Source organism: Frankliniella occidentalis, unplaced genomic scaffold (genome assembly GCF_000697945.3).
Source record: "Frankliniella occidentalis isolate FOCC.00 unplaced genomic scaffold, Focc_3.1 Scaffold69, whole genome shotgun sequence".
Lineage (NCBI taxonomy): Eukaryota > Metazoa > Arthropoda > Insecta > Thysanoptera > Thripidae > Frankliniella > Frankliniella occidentalis.
The window spans coordinates 895,140-910,812 of record NW_026267199.1 but is presented as its reverse complement, the minus strand read 5'-3'; the positions used below and the strand labels follow the sequence as shown (position 1 = coordinate 910,812).

At 39.9% G+C, this 15,673-nt stretch overlaps 4 protein-coding genes across 7 annotated transcripts in view; 2 read left to right on the top strand and 2 right to left on the bottom strand.

The window, feature by feature from the left end:
* Window positions 1-27: 27 nt before the first annotated feature.
* LOC113203886 (cullin-5) lies at window positions 28-5,975 on the top strand. 2 transcript variants are annotated; one of them, XM_026418816.1, is made up of 15 exons: window positions 28-144; window positions 643-858; window positions 937-1,113; window positions 1,194-1,335; window positions 1,433-1,653; window positions 1,778-1,871; window positions 1,969-2,099; window positions 2,198-2,365; window positions 2,452-2,586; window positions 2,680-2,804; window positions 2,908-3,038; window positions 3,111-3,283; window positions 3,370-3,650; window positions 3,731-3,854; window positions 3,943-5,975. In XM_026418816.1, the coding sequence occupies exons 1-15, from the start codon at window positions 136-138 to the stop codon at window positions 4,135-4,137; spliced, it is 2,322 nt and encodes a 773-aa protein (XP_026274601.1). In that variant the 5' UTR covers window positions 28-135; the 3' UTR covers window positions 4,138-5,975. The 2 variants fall into 2 exon arrangements, with proteins under 2 accessions (XP_026274601.1, XP_026274602.1); XM_026418817.2 differs by having other exon boundaries at window positions 32-144; window positions 646-858.
* Window positions 5,976-6,111: 136 nt separating this feature from the next.
* On the bottom strand, window positions 6,112-10,773 carry LOC113203887 (calcipressin-2). 3 transcript variants are annotated; one of them, XM_026418819.2, is made up of 5 exons: window positions 10,686-10,773; window positions 9,922-10,206; window positions 9,654-9,827; window positions 9,404-9,572; window positions 6,112-9,321 (listed from the first exon to the last, which is right to left on the bottom strand). In XM_026418819.2, exons 2-5 carry the CDS (start codon window positions 10,183-10,185, stop codon window positions 9,188-9,190), a joined length of 741 nt encoding a protein of 246 aa, XP_026274604.1. In that variant the 5' UTR covers window positions 10,186-10,206; window positions 10,686-10,773; the 3' UTR covers window positions 6,112-9,187. The 3 variants fall into 3 exon arrangements, with proteins under 3 accessions (XP_026274604.1, XP_052124371.1, XP_026274605.1); XM_052268411.1 differs by having other exon boundaries at window positions 9,922-10,200; XM_026418820.2 differs by lacking the exon at window positions 10,686-10,773 and adding an exon at window positions 10,341-10,639.
* A 12-nt stretch (window positions 10,774-10,785) lies between these two features.
* Window positions 10,786-13,099, top strand: LOC113203942 (60S ribosomal protein L13a). Its single transcript, XM_026418900.2, has 6 exons — window positions 10,786-10,930; window positions 11,800-11,930; window positions 12,185-12,294; window positions 12,463-12,608; window positions 12,694-12,816; window positions 12,999-13,099. The coding sequence occupies exons 1-6, from the start codon at window positions 10,910-10,912 to the stop codon at window positions 13,080-13,082; spliced, it is 615 nt and encodes a 204-aa protein (XP_026274685.2). The 5' UTR covers window positions 10,786-10,909; the 3' UTR covers window positions 13,083-13,099.
* A 58-nt stretch (window positions 13,100-13,157) lies between these two features.
* The window catches only part of LOC113203891 (uncharacterized), a 21,877-nt gene continuing 19,361 nt past the window's right edge, over window positions 13,158-15,673 (bottom strand). Inside the window, exons 4-6 of the mRNA XM_052268409.1 lie at window positions 14,983-15,166; window positions 14,473-14,897; window positions 13,158-14,390 (exon numbers count right to left, since the gene is read on the bottom strand). Coding sequence (XP_052124369.1) covers window positions 13,905-14,390; window positions 14,473-14,897; window positions 14,983-15,166 — 1,095 coding nt within the window. The 3' untranslated portion in view covers window positions 13,158-13,904. The remainder of the gene's footprint in view (window positions 14,391-14,472; window positions 14,898-14,982; window positions 15,167-15,673) is intronic.

Here is a 15,673-nt window from a genome sequence, read left to right as displayed (position 1 = left end):
ATACTCCCCCCCCCCTCATTTCCCCTTCCACCGCCTGCCTGCTTGGAACCATAAACAAGCCGTCTGAAACCTCAACCGCCGAACAACCTCAAATTCACAAACTTTATTTAAAGTGGAGTTTTACATTTAACCGGAATGTTGAAAGTAAGCTTATATTTACGGAAGGATTTCGCTTTTACACGACGCACGGGGAACTGTACCAGAAGAACTTCTGTTTTAATATTTATTGTGATACGTCTTGCATGTTTTCAATTTTCTGAAAGAGAGATAGGTTAGCTGATGACAGTGCTGAAATTCTTGCTGTGAGCTGACAGTGGACGGAATTAATTTTGATTTTTCTCCTTTAAGAGGGGCTTTCCAGCTCTACGTCCACTGCTTATTCCCATTCCGATCAGCTTGCTGTAGTTTTCCGAATTTCCCCGTTACCGGTCTCCCCGCATCCCGTTCTTAATGTTTACCTAACTTAATGATTTATCACATTTATCTGAATACTTTCACCTTGTGTGTACTTTCATTCATTTGGAACTTGTAGTATATTACATAGTCTTGTTGTAGACCACTAACACAATTCTTATTTTGGTCTGCGGGGAAGCTACTGGAATATGTTATGCCCTCCTAGTACGCAATGTTATATTTTTTCAGCAGGATAAAGGACAGCAACACACATTTGAGGACAAATGGCCCTCAATGAGAGCCATTGTCTTGAAACTTCTCCAACAAGAACCTGTAACTCAAAATGAATGGCAAGATTTATTCTATAATGTTCATTCGGTGTGTCTTTGGGATGAGAAGGGGGCTGTCAAAGTCCGAGATGCCCTGACAGATGACATAATGGAGTTCATTAAAAAGGCGCAAGTGGTAAGATTTGTCTAAGAAAATTCCATAGTGTGACATTTACCGAGAGCTTCTCTAACAGATGAAACTTTACAATTTTAGAGAGTTATGTCTCATCAAGAGGATCAGGCACTTCTGAAGGCTTACATAGCTGAATGGAGAAAATTTTTCACACAGTGTAATTATCTTCCAACACCATTCAGACAGCTAGAAACTTCTCTTGTAGGTTACAAAACTCCTGGTTTCAAGACGGCTACTGAAGCAAGCATTGTGCGGAAGGTGTGTTATCAAAAGTACTAAAGTACTTGAGTATTTTGGAAATAAATCTGTTTTTACATGTCCATCGCTTTTTCCCATAGCTTATGTTAGATAGCTGGAATGAAAGTATTTTCTCAGACATAAAGCAACGCCTTCAAGACTCAGCTATGAAATTGGTGCATGCTGAGAGAGCTGGAGAGGCATTTGATTCACAGCTTGTAATAGGGGTTCGAGAGTCTTATGGTAATTTTCAAACAAATAATTCCTTATTCATATCATCTTTTTTTTCTAATAAATTTGCTTCATGTACTGTATTATATACCTACCAATCTTGTTACAGTCAACCTTTGCTCAAATCCAAAAGATAAACTTCAAATTTATAGGGATAATTTTGAGAAGGCGTATATGGAGGCTACTGAAGCATTCTACAAAATGAAAGCACCTCAGTATTTACATGCTAATGGTGTCCAGAATTACATGCGTTATGCTGATTCAAAACTAAGGGAGGAGGAGCTAAGAGCTCATAAGTATCTTGAATCATGCAGTGGTTCAGTTCAACTAGTAAGTTTTTAAGAAAGTTTTCCCTTAAAATTGTCATTATGTAATCTTTTATGAAGATTTAATTTGAATTTTTTAAGTACTGAGATTTACAAGTGTAGGAATTGTTCTTTTTCATCTATTTCAGTTAACAGAATGTTGTGTGAATGTACTGGTGACAGCTTTCAAAAACACAATCCTTGCTGAATGTGCTGGCATGATAAAAGCTAATGAAACTGATAGTACGTATAATTATAAGTAATCACAATAAGTTAGTCATCCTCTCTCTAAAATTTGTTTGCCATAAAAATATCTTTTGGGATTTTTTCCCTCCCCCAGAGCTTCAGCTGATGTTCAAACTGATGGATCGAGTACCTGATGGTATTTCTCCTATGCTAGATGATTTAGTAGAACACATTTTACAAGCTGGCCTTGATGATATGATGGCTTCTGCTGATGTCATTACACAGGTTTGTTGGTTTGTTTAAATATTTTGTCAGTGTATGTATTTGAGTTAAAATATTTACCTCTAAGTATTTTTAACCAATTGAATCATAAATCTTATCAGGATTCAGAGAAATATGTTGAAAGGTTGCTACAACTTTTTAACCAATTCAGCCTTCTTGTGAAAGAGGCATTCAGCGATGATCCTCGCTTTTTAACAGCCAGAGATAAAGCCTACAAACAAGTTGTTAATGATACTCAAGTGTTTCGTCTTGAGCTTCCAAGCAAACAGGTTAGTGTTTCTTTGTATTTAAATCATCATGCATGAACCACAGAATTTTTTTTTTTTTTTAAATTTCTGACCTATGTTTTATTTAGAACTCAGGTGTTAAGTGTCAACCAGAATCAAAATGTCCAGAGCTCCTGGCAAACTACTGTGATATGTTGTTGAGAAAAACTCCCCTTAGCAAGAAACTTACGTCTGATGAAATTGAGAGCAAACTTAGAGATGTGGTATGCGTCTACTACACTTTAATTGCATACCATCCAATCGAATATTATATTTTTTACATATGCCCTATTATGTATATGCTATCCTTTTTCCAGCTCCTTGTGTTGAAATATGTTCAAAATAAAGATGTTTTTATGCGCTATCACAAAGCACATCTTACACGACGTCTTATTTTGGACACATCTGCAGATTCTGAAAAAGAAGAAAATATGGTAGAATGGTAAGCCCTAAATACATAGTTGAAATTATCTTCTTGGTAGTAGTGTTTTTTGATACTGCAAATATGGTTCAAACAATCACTTGTCTTCAAAACATTTTCGCAGGTTACGAGAAGTAGGTATGCCAGCTGACTATGTCAACAAGCTAGCTCGGATGTTCCAAGATGTAAAAGTTAGTGAAGATCTCAATCAGCAATTTAAAGAGCAGTGTAGATCAACTAGAGGAAGCATAGCAGGTAATATATATTTGATTAAAATCTCTAATTCCATGATTTAACTATTGATCAACATTATAATTTTATTATCAGATTCTATTAACATTAAAATATTGAATGCTGGTGCGTGGGCTCGAGGAAGTGAGCGTGTAACTGTGTCACTTCCCATGGAACTGGAAGATTATATTCCAGAAGTTGAAGATTTTTACAAGAAAAAACATAGTGGCCGAAAGCTGCAGTGGTATCATCATATGTCCAATGGAACAGTATGTCTGCCTTACTTTTTAAATCTATATCAGTTGATTTAACATTTTTTGTGGTCAAGATCTTACAATTATTTGTATGCTTGCAGATAACTTTTGCGAATTCTGTGGGAAGATATGACGTAGATGTCACAACATTTCAAATGGCTGTATTATTTGCTTGGAACCAGAGGTCTCAGGATCGTATCTCATACGAAAATCTAAGACTTGCCACAGAATTGCCTGATCCTGAGCTGAGACGCACTTTATGGTCCCTTGTTGCATTTCCCAAAATTAGAAGACAGGTTTTGCTGTATGGACCAGAAGTACAGTCTCCAAAGGACTTTGATGAAAATACTCAGTTTTGGGTAAATCAAGAGTTTGCTCTAGTGTAAGTGAAGTCTTGAAATTGTGTCACTGTTCCAATCTTAAATACTGGAGTCTGACAATGTTTTCTATCTATTCTCATAGCAAAAACGGAAAGTTACAAAAGAGAGGTAAAATTAATCTTGTAGGTAGACTTCAGCTTTCTACTGAAAGAAGTAAGGAGGAAGACAATGAGAGCATTGTGCAACTTAGGATACTACGTGTTCAGGTAAGTTTTAATTTGGTTTGCTATTTTATTTTTTTTACAGGTAGCAAGTGTCATTCTAACATGATTTTCTTTCTAAAAAAAATCACAGGAAGCTATCATTAAAATTCTTAAGATGCGCAAGAAGATGAGTAATGCTCAGCTCCAAACTGAACTCGTTGATATTTTAAAGAACATGTTCCTCCCTAGCAAAAAAATGATTAAAGAGCAAATTGAATGGTTAATTGAACACAAGTATATGCGTCGGGATGAAGATGATATTAACACCTTTATTTATATGGCCTGACACAGTATTTAAAGTGATTGCATATATGTATTTTATCTGGATGCCACTTGAGCTGGTACTCCACAAGCCAAATTTTATTAAGTATCTTGTTGAACAAATGTATTTTCACATACTAATGTTTTAGATTGTTGCAAGGTGGTTTCCTCCTACGTTAAGATCAAATATTGTTAATTGGAATAGTTCAATCATTATATCATGAATTGAAGCTGATTATGACATCATGAATTTCCTGGACTTTATTTTTATTGTCAGAGAACCTCTTAATATGTGTGCAGTGATCCGTCCATACCATTTAACTTGTCTTGAGCTCATTGCGTAACTTCTGCGAGTCATATCTATTTTGTTTGTTTACCAGTCTACCTTTTATGTATTAACATTCAATTTTTTCTTTTAAATAGTTTGATTAATTAAACAGCCAGTAGTGACACCCGTGCCATAGGCCATAGGCATAACTACGTAAAGTGTTTGAAATCATTGAATCTGTTGTAGTTTTTGATTGATTCTATTGATTGGTAAGTTTTCTTATGGACTTCTCTTTGACTTTATTGTACATTTTGTACAATGTGTATACTGATATATTTCTGAGAAACAATATGAAGTTCAACCATCCTTACTACCTATCATGTAAAGCTGGGTTGATGTGATTGTAACACAGGATCTAAAATTATTGATATGAGCTGTAGCTATCACCTATGAATGATAAGATCAGATGTAGCAGAATGCGGAAGTGAGTCTTGGCAAGCTATATTTTGTTTTCAAACAAAACAGTATTTTTTGTTTGATTTCTTAAAAATGCATTTTTTATCAATGCAAAAAAAAAGAAGAAAAAAAAGGAAAGGATGTATTTTTCACTTTAAAATCAAGCTCTAGCTGCGTCCAGATACATGGGTGCATTGGGTGCATCACAGAGTGTGTCTGCACAGACTCAGGCACCCAATGCACCCACGTATCTGGACGCAGCTTCTGTTAATCAGTAAAAGAAATACAAACTGGTCTGTCATAATTATTCTTATGACCCTGTACTTGACTGCTAGCTAATTTAACTTCATGTGTCCATTAATAAATTTAGGGGCAGGACTTGTTTGCTCTTGATGCTATGAGATAATGTGGGTATAAATTGCATGATTCCAATTTTTTAAAATCATTTGGTAAAGTGAGTCTAATCTGTTATCTCTTGGGTGATCGACTGGCATTGTTGCTTCGGATTGTGATATAATAATGCCTTGTGGCCTAAATCAATACTTTAAAAAGACAATATGGAATAAAGTTGAAGATTGTGTACAGTCTAAGTCCTCTAAAAACAGTATATATGCATCAAAAAAACAATCACACGGAAACCAAAGTGCACCTCATTGACTTCTTGCTGCAATTCCTTGTATTTGTTCATTTTGCATTCAACAATTCTAAAAGTCTTCATTGTAGTTTAGTTGGTTTACTGGATGTTATGTTAAGATTATTTTTAAACATCACTTTTTAGCTCTGTGATCTTAAAATGTTCAATTGCAATATTTGTTAAATTGTTGTACACTTAATATTGCATTTGGCCATTGAGAATCTCAACAAGGAAATTATAAATATGCCTCAGTCATTAAGCTTTAGATAGATTGAATGGAAAAAAAAAATATCTCTACAGGTTATTTGTTTGTATGTATTTGTACTTAATGCACTTTGTGTATTTTGTTGTTACTGATGTTCTTTTTTCCCCTTGTCAAATAAATAGGGTATTTTTGTATCAATACTGAACTAGAAGTGCTCTTGTATATTTATTATTTTATTGATTGTAATGACTGAATCATTGTGTACATAGAGTGAAATGTCTAACAGCTATTTTTGCTCAATTTGTGTTTTTTAAATCACCAAAATTTGCCACTCTAATATACACCCAGCTAGTTGAACTTTACTCATCCCTGGATAATTCTTGAAACTTTTGCAGACCTTTGTCTGGTTAACCATTGGAAACAGATGATCAGGTAGTTGAGTTTAGGTGTCGTTTCACCATTTATTTCTTCACATCAATACGTAAACTTTGTTGCAGAATAACAATGACACTGAAAAGTAGTCGGCATACCAATACATTGCCGATTATATTAGGGTAGGTCCTGGAGGGTCCCCTGTCTAGAGGGTCCCCCCTGAATTTTTTACTATTTTTTAGAGTTCTTATTAAAAAAATAGTTTTTAACATTAAAATATTAATAAAATATTAAAATATTGTTTACACCTACTTTTTAAAGGTCAGAGTGGCCTAGGAATTTTTCATACTGGTTCCTAATGTGCTGTAGGGCTCTTGCTTCTTAGAAGAAGTGTTTCTTTGCTAGTTGCGATCTGTATAGTTTACATCAGGCTATTAGAATTATATGTTAGTGTTTTCTATTCAGTAGAACGTTTTCTGAAGTGTGGAAATGTCGTCAACTTTCAAGTGGGTAAGACATGAAAATGTCAAACAAAAATGTTAATGCGTTCGCTTTGGATACAGCAAGCGCAGTGTCCAGATGTCAATTGCAAGGTGAATCACTTTTAGTACACAGTCTTTTGAATTTGTGTTGCGTTGCACAGTGTGCTTTTGAAAGAACAACTACTGACCCGCACTTGATGAACCCAAAAGAAGCGCAGTAGCATTTTTGTTAAACTTTGGGATGTGTTAAGCACTTGTAAGTTTGCGACATTTCAACACTTCCAAACAAGTCCTACTGCATAAAGAACTGAGCAACTAATTCTCCTAGACAAATGTCTACTAGACAGACCGCAAACAACATTTAACACTCCTGTTGAGAGCAAGAGCGCAAGAAACAGAACATAAGAAGCAGGATGGAAAATTTCTAGACACCTCAGGCCTCGCAAAATAGTTTTAAACAATATTTTAATATTTAATTAGTATTTAAACATTAAAAACTAATTTTAAAATGAAAATAATAAAAAATAATAAAATATACAGGGGGGACCCTCTAGACAGGGGACCCTCCAGATGTTTCCCTTATATTATCAGTAATTTCCGAGCTACAACAGCATTATCAGATTTATATTGAGCTCAGCTTCATTAAAATGAGCTCTGAATTCTCCTATATCCCCGAGTTTAGGAAAATAAAAGGTACCTATGTGGTAGGCTTAATACAAGAACAATCTCAAATTATAAATCTACAGTAAGGTAAGAAAGCCCTTGTAAACACAATGTATGTTGGTTTCTTGGTTTAAAATTGTTCAAGTTGTCAAAACAACTTTGAATAGTAGTATGGTCCGAACATTCAAGGCGGTTTAACAGAATCACAGCAACAAAACTTGTCTTGATCAACACAATCCCCACTACAGACACACATAGCATAGATATATAAATTTTAGACAAATACGAACAACTCAAATAGAGAAAAATGAAGACAAGAAAATCTAATGAAGGAAGATAAGCAATTATCTGAGGGCTGTTCTCTTTGTACTATCTGAGCCTTAATTAACCCTACATAAAATAGAAAAGATGAAATATGTAACACACATAATTGCACAGCACAGCCATTACCTTATGGATACACTATATTTTTAAAAGAATTACTTTAGCTCCTGTTCAGAAATGCCTTGATTCTGAATTAACTAGAATGAAAGTACATGAATAATGAGACTTAAGAGGTTTAGAAGATATGTGATTACTTACGTAAACTGACATTTCAGTTATTTGCATATGTGTAGATATAAATAATATACAAGAGAAAACATTCAAAACGCCCTGAAAATGTTCTACACATAAAAATAAGGGTGCTATCTTGAACAATGGAGAGTAACTCTGTTGATACATGCTAAGTAGAGATATTGCTCAGTATTTACATCAACTTATTTCAAAATGCTGACCGCCTTCATACTTGGTAACAGAAAACTATTCCTTTATAATTTTACTATAGCTAAAAGAAAGGATACATAAAATATAAACAGAGCAGTAGATTGCTTTAATACTAGGCTTTAAGGCAATAAATAACAAGTAAAAAGTTAGAGTACAAGCATTATCACATGGCTAAATAAATATGAGGTAAGGATACCGTAGATTTTTCTATCGTATCCATTTTAAGAAGAACAGCAAGAGTTGGTGAATGGAGGTGATTTGCTCCATTCTTCAACACTTGATCATACAAGTGTTCCCTGAACAACTTTTTCTTGAAACAGAACACTCTTTCTACATTAGAGAAGAAAATAGGAAAATATATTGTTTAGTGATGGAAGCAAGTGGTTGATAAGGACAGAGTGAGAGAATACTTAGACAAACACAACCGGCAGTGCAATGAAATATGATCAGAAAAATATATACACATATGAAATTCAACAAAAGGCATATTATACAATTTTGTCAACAATGGTGATTGTACAAATGGTCTTCCTAGTCTCTTCAAAACAACATCAAAAGATAGTTTGGATTGTGTACTGAATTCTTCTTTCCTCACACTTGACTCATCAAATTCAAGGTAAAAAGTAAAAGGTAAATCTGGAAGTATAGATATTTATCTAATTAGGTTTTACCACAAATAAAGCCTACATTTTACAAATGAAAAATTTGCCACCTTCTGGTCATTCACATATACTTTCAATCAATGATGATTTCAATGTAATTTCAATGTAGATTCTTTTTTTTAAAATCTAGTCCATGATTCTCCACAATATAATATATGATTAGCTATACAGGAACATAAGAATTACATTGTGGCACAAAAGCTTTAACCTTTGGCAAAGCACCCTGACTGTCACAGCAAAGAGCTACATATAGCTATAGCTACTCCACTGCTCACCAGAAAGAGGACTACAGATGGTTTCCAAAGTAAAAGAGATTGGTCACAAAACGTCAAGATGACATATCGGGAGATCCTTTCGACCTAAAACACGCCATATTTACATCAGTCTGACATTTCACGACCAATCTCTGTTGCTTGGGTTAGTCTGGGCAGTGCAAACAAGCAAGACCGTTTCACTACTGATGAATTCGCAGGAGCTTCACTTTTCAACAATGACGAATATTAGAAAAGTACCGTAGTTCTGTGCCGTATGAACCAAAATAAGTTAATTCAAACATAGATTCTAACTTTTAATTAAATTCAGGGCAGCGTGTCTGTGGTATCCTGCTCGATTTTTCTGGCTTGTAATGAGATTCTTCTTCACAAACATGGACAACTATTCCTGGGTGCTGATCAGATGGAGCGTGAAGTTGATAGGAATCACCTACGCAAATCACAAAGAACAAGAAATATACAATATAAATTGTAATTATGTTCCACATGAAGAGAAGAATCTTTAATTCTACCTGGAGTAAGCCTTGAGATAGCAGCCAACAGATCATAATTAACCAGGGGTTCGGCTTCACTATGTGGCTCCCAACCTACAGGGGGCGATGCTGGAGGTGAAATGAGAAATTGTTTCGTGAGAGGTGGGAGCTGAAGACGCTGATCCTCTATATCCACAGGTGAGACGGTCTGCAAGTCAATAATACAAGTTGATCAATGTTTAATGGAATGCACAAGTTCAATAGAGCCGCACATTTCAAACACACAAACCTGTGCAAAGTAACAATTTATGATTCTACCACCAAATTGAGTTTGGTGGAGCTGAATTCGTGCCTTTGCAGCAGAAGCGGGGCATCCATAATTCACTCTTAGCCTCTTAAAACTGCGAAAGAATTGAAATGTTGCTGGCTCTCCAAATGCTCGAAACATTTCTTCCAGTTGTCTCTGTAAGTAAAGCATTTGGGGTTTTATAGCTGTGAAATGAGAAAGAAAAATGTGGTGAATACATTATGAGTAATAGCAAGTAATTAAAAATTACCCTCTGTTCTTCATTTTCAAACACAGAGCTTCCTAAATTAGTAACTATCAATGAAGTAGGCAGATCCTCATCATGTATGAGTTCATCAAGACTGCGACCATTAGGTTTTTCAGCACTTGGCACAGGATGAAGCTCCAGTTCAGAAAAGTTTGGATGGATGTTGGGAAGACCATCAGACGAATTAATGATCTGCCCTTCTATCAATTCATCGCGGTCATGTTCAGTTCCTACTTCCATTGAAACACCAATCCCATTCTCTTCCATTCTGTCCTGGTCCTTCTGAAACTAGAAGAGATGTTTCTTTAACAGGAGAATGGAGACATATGATGCCCACATAAAATCTCTGATTGTCATCCTCCACAGAAGTTTGAGTTCATTTTTATAAAAATTCACATTTAAGCAAAAAAACCTCTACTAACCACAATAAATACTTGGCCTTTTGTAAAGAGCGAAAATAGGAGAAGCAAATCTTTGATATTGTTAAAAATTAAAAATTTATCTGGTCCCAAAAATATATTTGTTTCAAAATGATAAAATTTTATAAATTATCAAAAGGACACATTTAAAATACAAGACACAGATTCACCAAATGTCAAAGGGATCCTTGTGCCACAACAAAGCATATTCAAAAGAAACTCATAGCGATCAAGTCAAGCCACTGAGAAATGGAATCAAGAGAACAAAAAAAATAGTGATGAACTTTGAAATTTGCTTTGATGAATCACTTGCAAAAATGAAAATAAATTAAGAATAATTATTATTACCTGAACGACGACTGACGACAACGTACGACCGACAACAGACGACAGACGACGTTCAATCTTTTTCTTCTTTTTCTTGGCTACTTTTTCCTTTCCGGGGCGCTATTTCGGTCTAGTAGTTGGCATCGCTGCCTCCGACTTCACTTCGTGGCGCACAGTTGGTGCTCCTTTATTCCTTGGCTTCCGAGCGTGGACCCCCTTTTCCGGTTTAGGTTTATGGGAGGAAAATGTCGCGCCGGGCCGACAAGGTATGAATTTGAATTATTCTTTAATTTTGATCTTGAACACTTATCGGTACTTCTGAATAGTGTTAAACAGTGTTTATCGTTCCTGTCGACTATTAAGTTTACCGTCTAAGTTTTGGTTGGGGTATTTTTGTGAGGTTTCCACATGACGAGCCGCACTTGTGTTTCTTTCTCTCTTAACACGTGTGCACTGCGTTGCATACGTTCAAATAATTCTTCTTCATTATTGGTGGTGATCGTTCCCTGGCTATCTTAAAGTTATGTTTCCTTTGCATCATTGTCTCGTGTTTTGAATATTCTAGTAAAGACTTGTTTGTTATTTGTTACGGCATGGGTCGTCCCAACCTCACTAAATGTTTGACGCGTTGGTTTGGTCCTATTTTGTACCGAGTACTTTTTTGATTACTATCCTCATTGAAAGATTCGCAATCCTGCACTGTATTTGGTTGTTGCTTGTTTTTTTTTAATTATGTCAATTTAACGTCTTTTATGTTTTTTTGAGCAGTCGAAGGTTATGTTGCCTGCTGCTTATCACAAGCCTGGAACTTAAGTTGAATCACATTTGTGTAACTGCCCGTTTAGTTTGTCAAGATCGCGGTAGACGTTTTCCCCGTCAGTCTTTTATTCTAAATCTGCGGTTCTCAAGCTTCCTAACAAGCTATGTTTTGGTGACAGTATTTCATGCCATACTCTTATTATACGTGTAGATTTCTAATAGATGTACCTATGATTATATATCAACACTTACCTACATTATTTGATTACCATGAAACAAATGTCTTATGAGGTGCAGACAAATTTTTGTTGCACTGCCTGTTTTCCGTGCCACCTGCGCCTAGTTCTGACTATAATTGAGTTTCCATACTTTTCAGGAAATCGTTATAGATGGGCGGGGCCACCTCCTCGGCCGCCTGGCCGCTGTTACGGCCAAGGCTCTCCTCCAGGGCCGCAAGGTGGTTGTTCTGCGTTGCGAGCAGCTAAACATCTCAGGAAACTTCTTCAGGTGAGTTTCTTAGTTATGTCTACCTAAATTAGCACACCATGTGATGGTCAAGGTAATTTGCGCCTGAAATTAATGTTGATATTTTTCCTCTGATGGTGTGCTATGTAACTTTTGAACTTTGCAATGATGGTTATGGTAATTTGCGCCTGAGAAGCCTTTGGCACATGCTGACCTTTTATTTCTGAGCATTGTACTTGTGAATGTGTTGCTTGTTTTAAGATTGTCAGTGTTTTCATTATGTGGGTTTGTTTCAGGGCTAAGCTGAAGTACCTTTCATTCTTGCGTAAACGCTGTAATGTTAACCCTGCAAGAGGCCCTTTCCACCACCGTGCCCCCAGAGAAATCTTCTGGAGGACAGTGAGAGGTATGTTACTTAATTATTAGTGGGTTCGTTTTGTTGTGCCAATGATTATTCCTATAACTTACCTACATTATTTGATGTCTGTGAAACTTACTTTCTATGAGGTGTTGTGACACTTCCCTTGTAGTAGTGGCTTTCTTTTGCATGGTTTAACACATTTGTCATTTCAAGGTATGCTGCCTCACAAGACACCACGTGGTCAGGCAGCTTCTCACCGACTTAAGTGTTATGAAGGTATTCCTCCCCCATACGACAAGAGGAAGCATCTTGTTGTCCCTGGCGCTCTTAGAGTCATGTGCTTGAAGCCTGGCAGGAAGGTAAGTGTAGTAGATTCTTGGTGTTTTGAGTTTGTGCAGTTTTGAATTTAGACCTTATTTTACAACATGCCATCTTCTCTTTCAGTTCTGCCACGTAGGCCGCCTTTCACATGAAGTGGGATGGAAGTACAAGCACGTTGTTAGGGCTCTGGAGACTAAGCGTAAGATCAAGGCTGTTCTGCACATCCGCAAGAAGGACAAGTTGAGGGTAAGTGTCAAACTTCATCATTGTAGTTCAATTATCTTGCCAACTGGTCTCAATGATTATAAATAACTTACCTACATTATTTGATGCTAATGAAACGCCATTTTTATGAGATACCGGCCTACATTGTGAGGTGTAATTCGCATATCACAGTTCAATGTCTAAAGCAAATTTTCTTTTTGCAGAAACTTACTAAGGGTGCTTCAGAGCACATCAGCAAGCTGGTTGCTAAGGACACAGCTGTGATCGAGTCCTACGGATATCATTAAAAATCTGTAAATTTAAATGGTGATTGGCTGTCTTATTGCAGTTTTCCTTTCCTGAAATGGATACAAATCCAAACATGAGTTCATTCCAGATTTTATTGGCACAAAGTACAAGCATTGCTAGTTACATGAATTTGACTAGAGAATTGTCAAGTGATCAACCCAAATAATTCACTTAAACAAGTTTTTTCACTTTGATATTTTATTCTAATGTCATCCATTCTCTAATGCAGTAAAACTACTAATGGACACCTGCTTAGTTGTCTTAAATCACATTGATAAGGGTCAAAGGTGCTTCAGTTCTGTTACCATACTTTAATAGCTTAGCTTATTTACAAAATACTGACTGGGTTTCTCCATACGACACTGAGTAATGCTGTGCGTGGTCATTCTAAGGCACAGTTGACTAATAAGAATATTACCGGAACTGGTATGATCCTCAGTTACATTGGATGTCTGGAAATATGACCAACACATCCAGATTTTTATGGTATTACGCCAGAAAATAAAATACACTTAAGTACATAATTTTAATAAATATTCGCTATAGAATGCATTTCATTAACATTAAAACTTGAGATCTGGCCACACATGCCATACTGAAGCAATGGAATTGGAACCCACGAACCGCATTTGCGGATATTCTACTTGACAACGCACACCTCGACGGATTAAACGAAATCGGCCAGGCTACGCGAGAGCTTCCCGGCTCCGAGATAGCGGTTGGGTTGTGGTAGCTGTGAGAGGGGTGAGGGCCCGCCCTCCCTACCTCTCGGACTACGATTCTTACTCGGCGTAGACTGGAAAGCACACTTGCCTCTCGGCTCACAGTGCGACCGAATTGGGCACGTGGTGCGAGCGCGTGATGACGGAGGCCGAGGGGTAGTGCAGCAGCGACAGGTCCCTGGAGTTGGGCTCCAGCCCGTCTTGGCGCCGGCGGCCGCGGCTCTCGCCCTGACCGCGGCACGAGCACAGCGCGAGCGCGCCGCACAGCCGCAGCGAGCTGCCCAGCTTCCTCATGTAGGACTGGGACTGCTGCGCGGCGGCCGGCGAGGCTGGCCAGGCCGACGCGGCCCCCGCGGCCGCCGCCCCCGCCAGGGCGTGCCCCACGGCGCCGGGGGCGTGCGCCGCCGGGTGCCGGTGCGCCGCGGGCGGCGTCACGGACTTGTGCTGGTGGCGCCGGGTGCAGCTCTGCAGCACGTACACGAACGGGTCCAGCGTGAAGTGCAGCAGCAGCGAGAAGTCGGCGAGGCGGGAGAACTTCTTGCCCGGCGACCAGTCCGGCCACAGCTGCGTGACGGGGATGGCGATCTGGTGGAGGAATTAGGTGAGTTAGCGACATCGGCTGGGCGCCTGTAAAGGCATCGTTAGTAGAGAGGAGGGGGGCGCGAACCATTTGCGGCAGCCAGCACAGCACGAACAGCACGCAGAGGAAGCCCATGAGCTTGGCGAAGGCCGTCTCCTCGTGCGTGGCCGAGTCCACGGACTCGGAGTGCTGCAGCGCGCGCGTGCGCGCCGTGCGGCTGCTGCGCGAGTAGCGGCGGGTGAGGGGCGGCGGCTGCTCGGCCTGCGCCGCGGCGTCCTTGGGCTCGTCGGCGGCGCCCGGCCGCCCGCGCCGCATCAGCAGCAGCACCCTGACGAGCGCCCAGCGCCGCCGCTGCGGCTGGGGGTCGCCTTCGTAGCACCCCGACGACGTCCCCATCCCCATTGAGCCCACGGTCCGGCAGCGCACGCGGCCCCAGTTGGAGTGGCCGGCCTGGTGCAGCCGCCGCACCACCAGCAGGTTGCAGCAGAGGATGCTGGCGATCAGCAGCATGCCTGTCCAAACAGATGAAACACACCGACGAGTTTAGAGATGCTGCCCGGGACACGCCTGCCGGACACGCTTGTTAGGCCGACTTACCAAATGTAAAGTAGACGTAAGCGTAGGCGATGTCAGCGGGCTTCGTGGCGTGCGGGTAGCGCGCGCAGCGCTGCTCCCGGGGGTCGTAGTACAGGCCGAAGCCGAACAACGGCAGCGACACCAGCAGCAGGACCAGGCTCCACATGGAGAAGATGGCTCGCCGAACCACGTGGTAGGTGATGTGCTGCGGGACAGAAAAGTGTCGGGCTGTTGCGTTTAGGAGGCAAACAGATCTGTCGGTGTTCTCCTTTGCTTCATCTCTCTCGGCCGTTCCTGCTGCCCTCTCCCAATCCAAACCCCCTACCCCCTACCCCATAACCCCGCCGTGACCCTTCAGGCCCTTCGCCTGGTCCACTGGGCCCGGCCGGCCTAGCCCAGCAGGAGCGGTACGGACTTTACAACTTCCCACCCCCGTTAGGGGGTCTGGCCCCCTACTCCCCCCTTGCCCGGCTTGCAAGAGGGGGGGGGGGGTAACTGCGAAGTTCTCAGTGCAGCCCGTCGGAGCGGAGGCTGGGCGCGTGGCGTGTTTCCCACCCCCCGTGGAGCGACCCTTGGCGAGTGTTTGCTCATCCGTTTGCGGCCGTGGTTGACCGATGCGTGGTTCCTCCTCGCCACCCCTTCCACGTCCCTGGTGGATTTGTCCCGGTCTGCATAACTTTGATCCTCTGCTGCAACCTTTTTTACTCCCCCC

Coding starts and splice junctions, on each gene's coding strand:
- LOC113203887 (XM_026418819.2), bottom strand. CDS start 10,185: ATGGAAGAGAATGGGATTGGTGTTTCAATGGAAGTAGGAACTGAACAT. Junction 9,828..9,921: donor TTGAAAATGAAGAACAGAGG/GTAATTTTTAAT, acceptor CTTTACTTACAG/AGACAACTGGAAGAAATGTT. Junction 9,322..9,403: donor TATCTCAAGGCTTACTCCAG/GTAGAATTAAAG, acceptor TGATTTGCGTAG/GTGATTCCTATCAACTTCAC.
- LOC113203886 (XM_026418816.1), top strand. Junction 859..936: donor TCATTAAAAAGGCGCAAGTG/GTAAGATTTGTC, acceptor TTACAATTTTAG/AGAGTTATGTCTCATCAAGA. Junction 1,336..1,432: donor AGGGGTTCGAGAGTCTTATG/GTAATTTTCAAA, acceptor ATCTTGTTACAG/TCAACCTTTGCTCAAATCCA.
- LOC113203942 (XM_026418900.2), top strand. CDS start 10,910: ATGTCGCGCCGGGCCGACAAG. Junction 10,931..11,799: donor TGTCGCGCCGGGCCGACAAG/GTATGAATTTGA, acceptor CATACTTTTCAG/GAAATCGTTATAGATGGGCG. Junction 12,817..12,998: donor GCAAGAAGGACAAGTTGAGG/GTAAGTGTCAAA, acceptor TTCTTTTTGCAG/AAACTTACTAAGGGTGCTTC.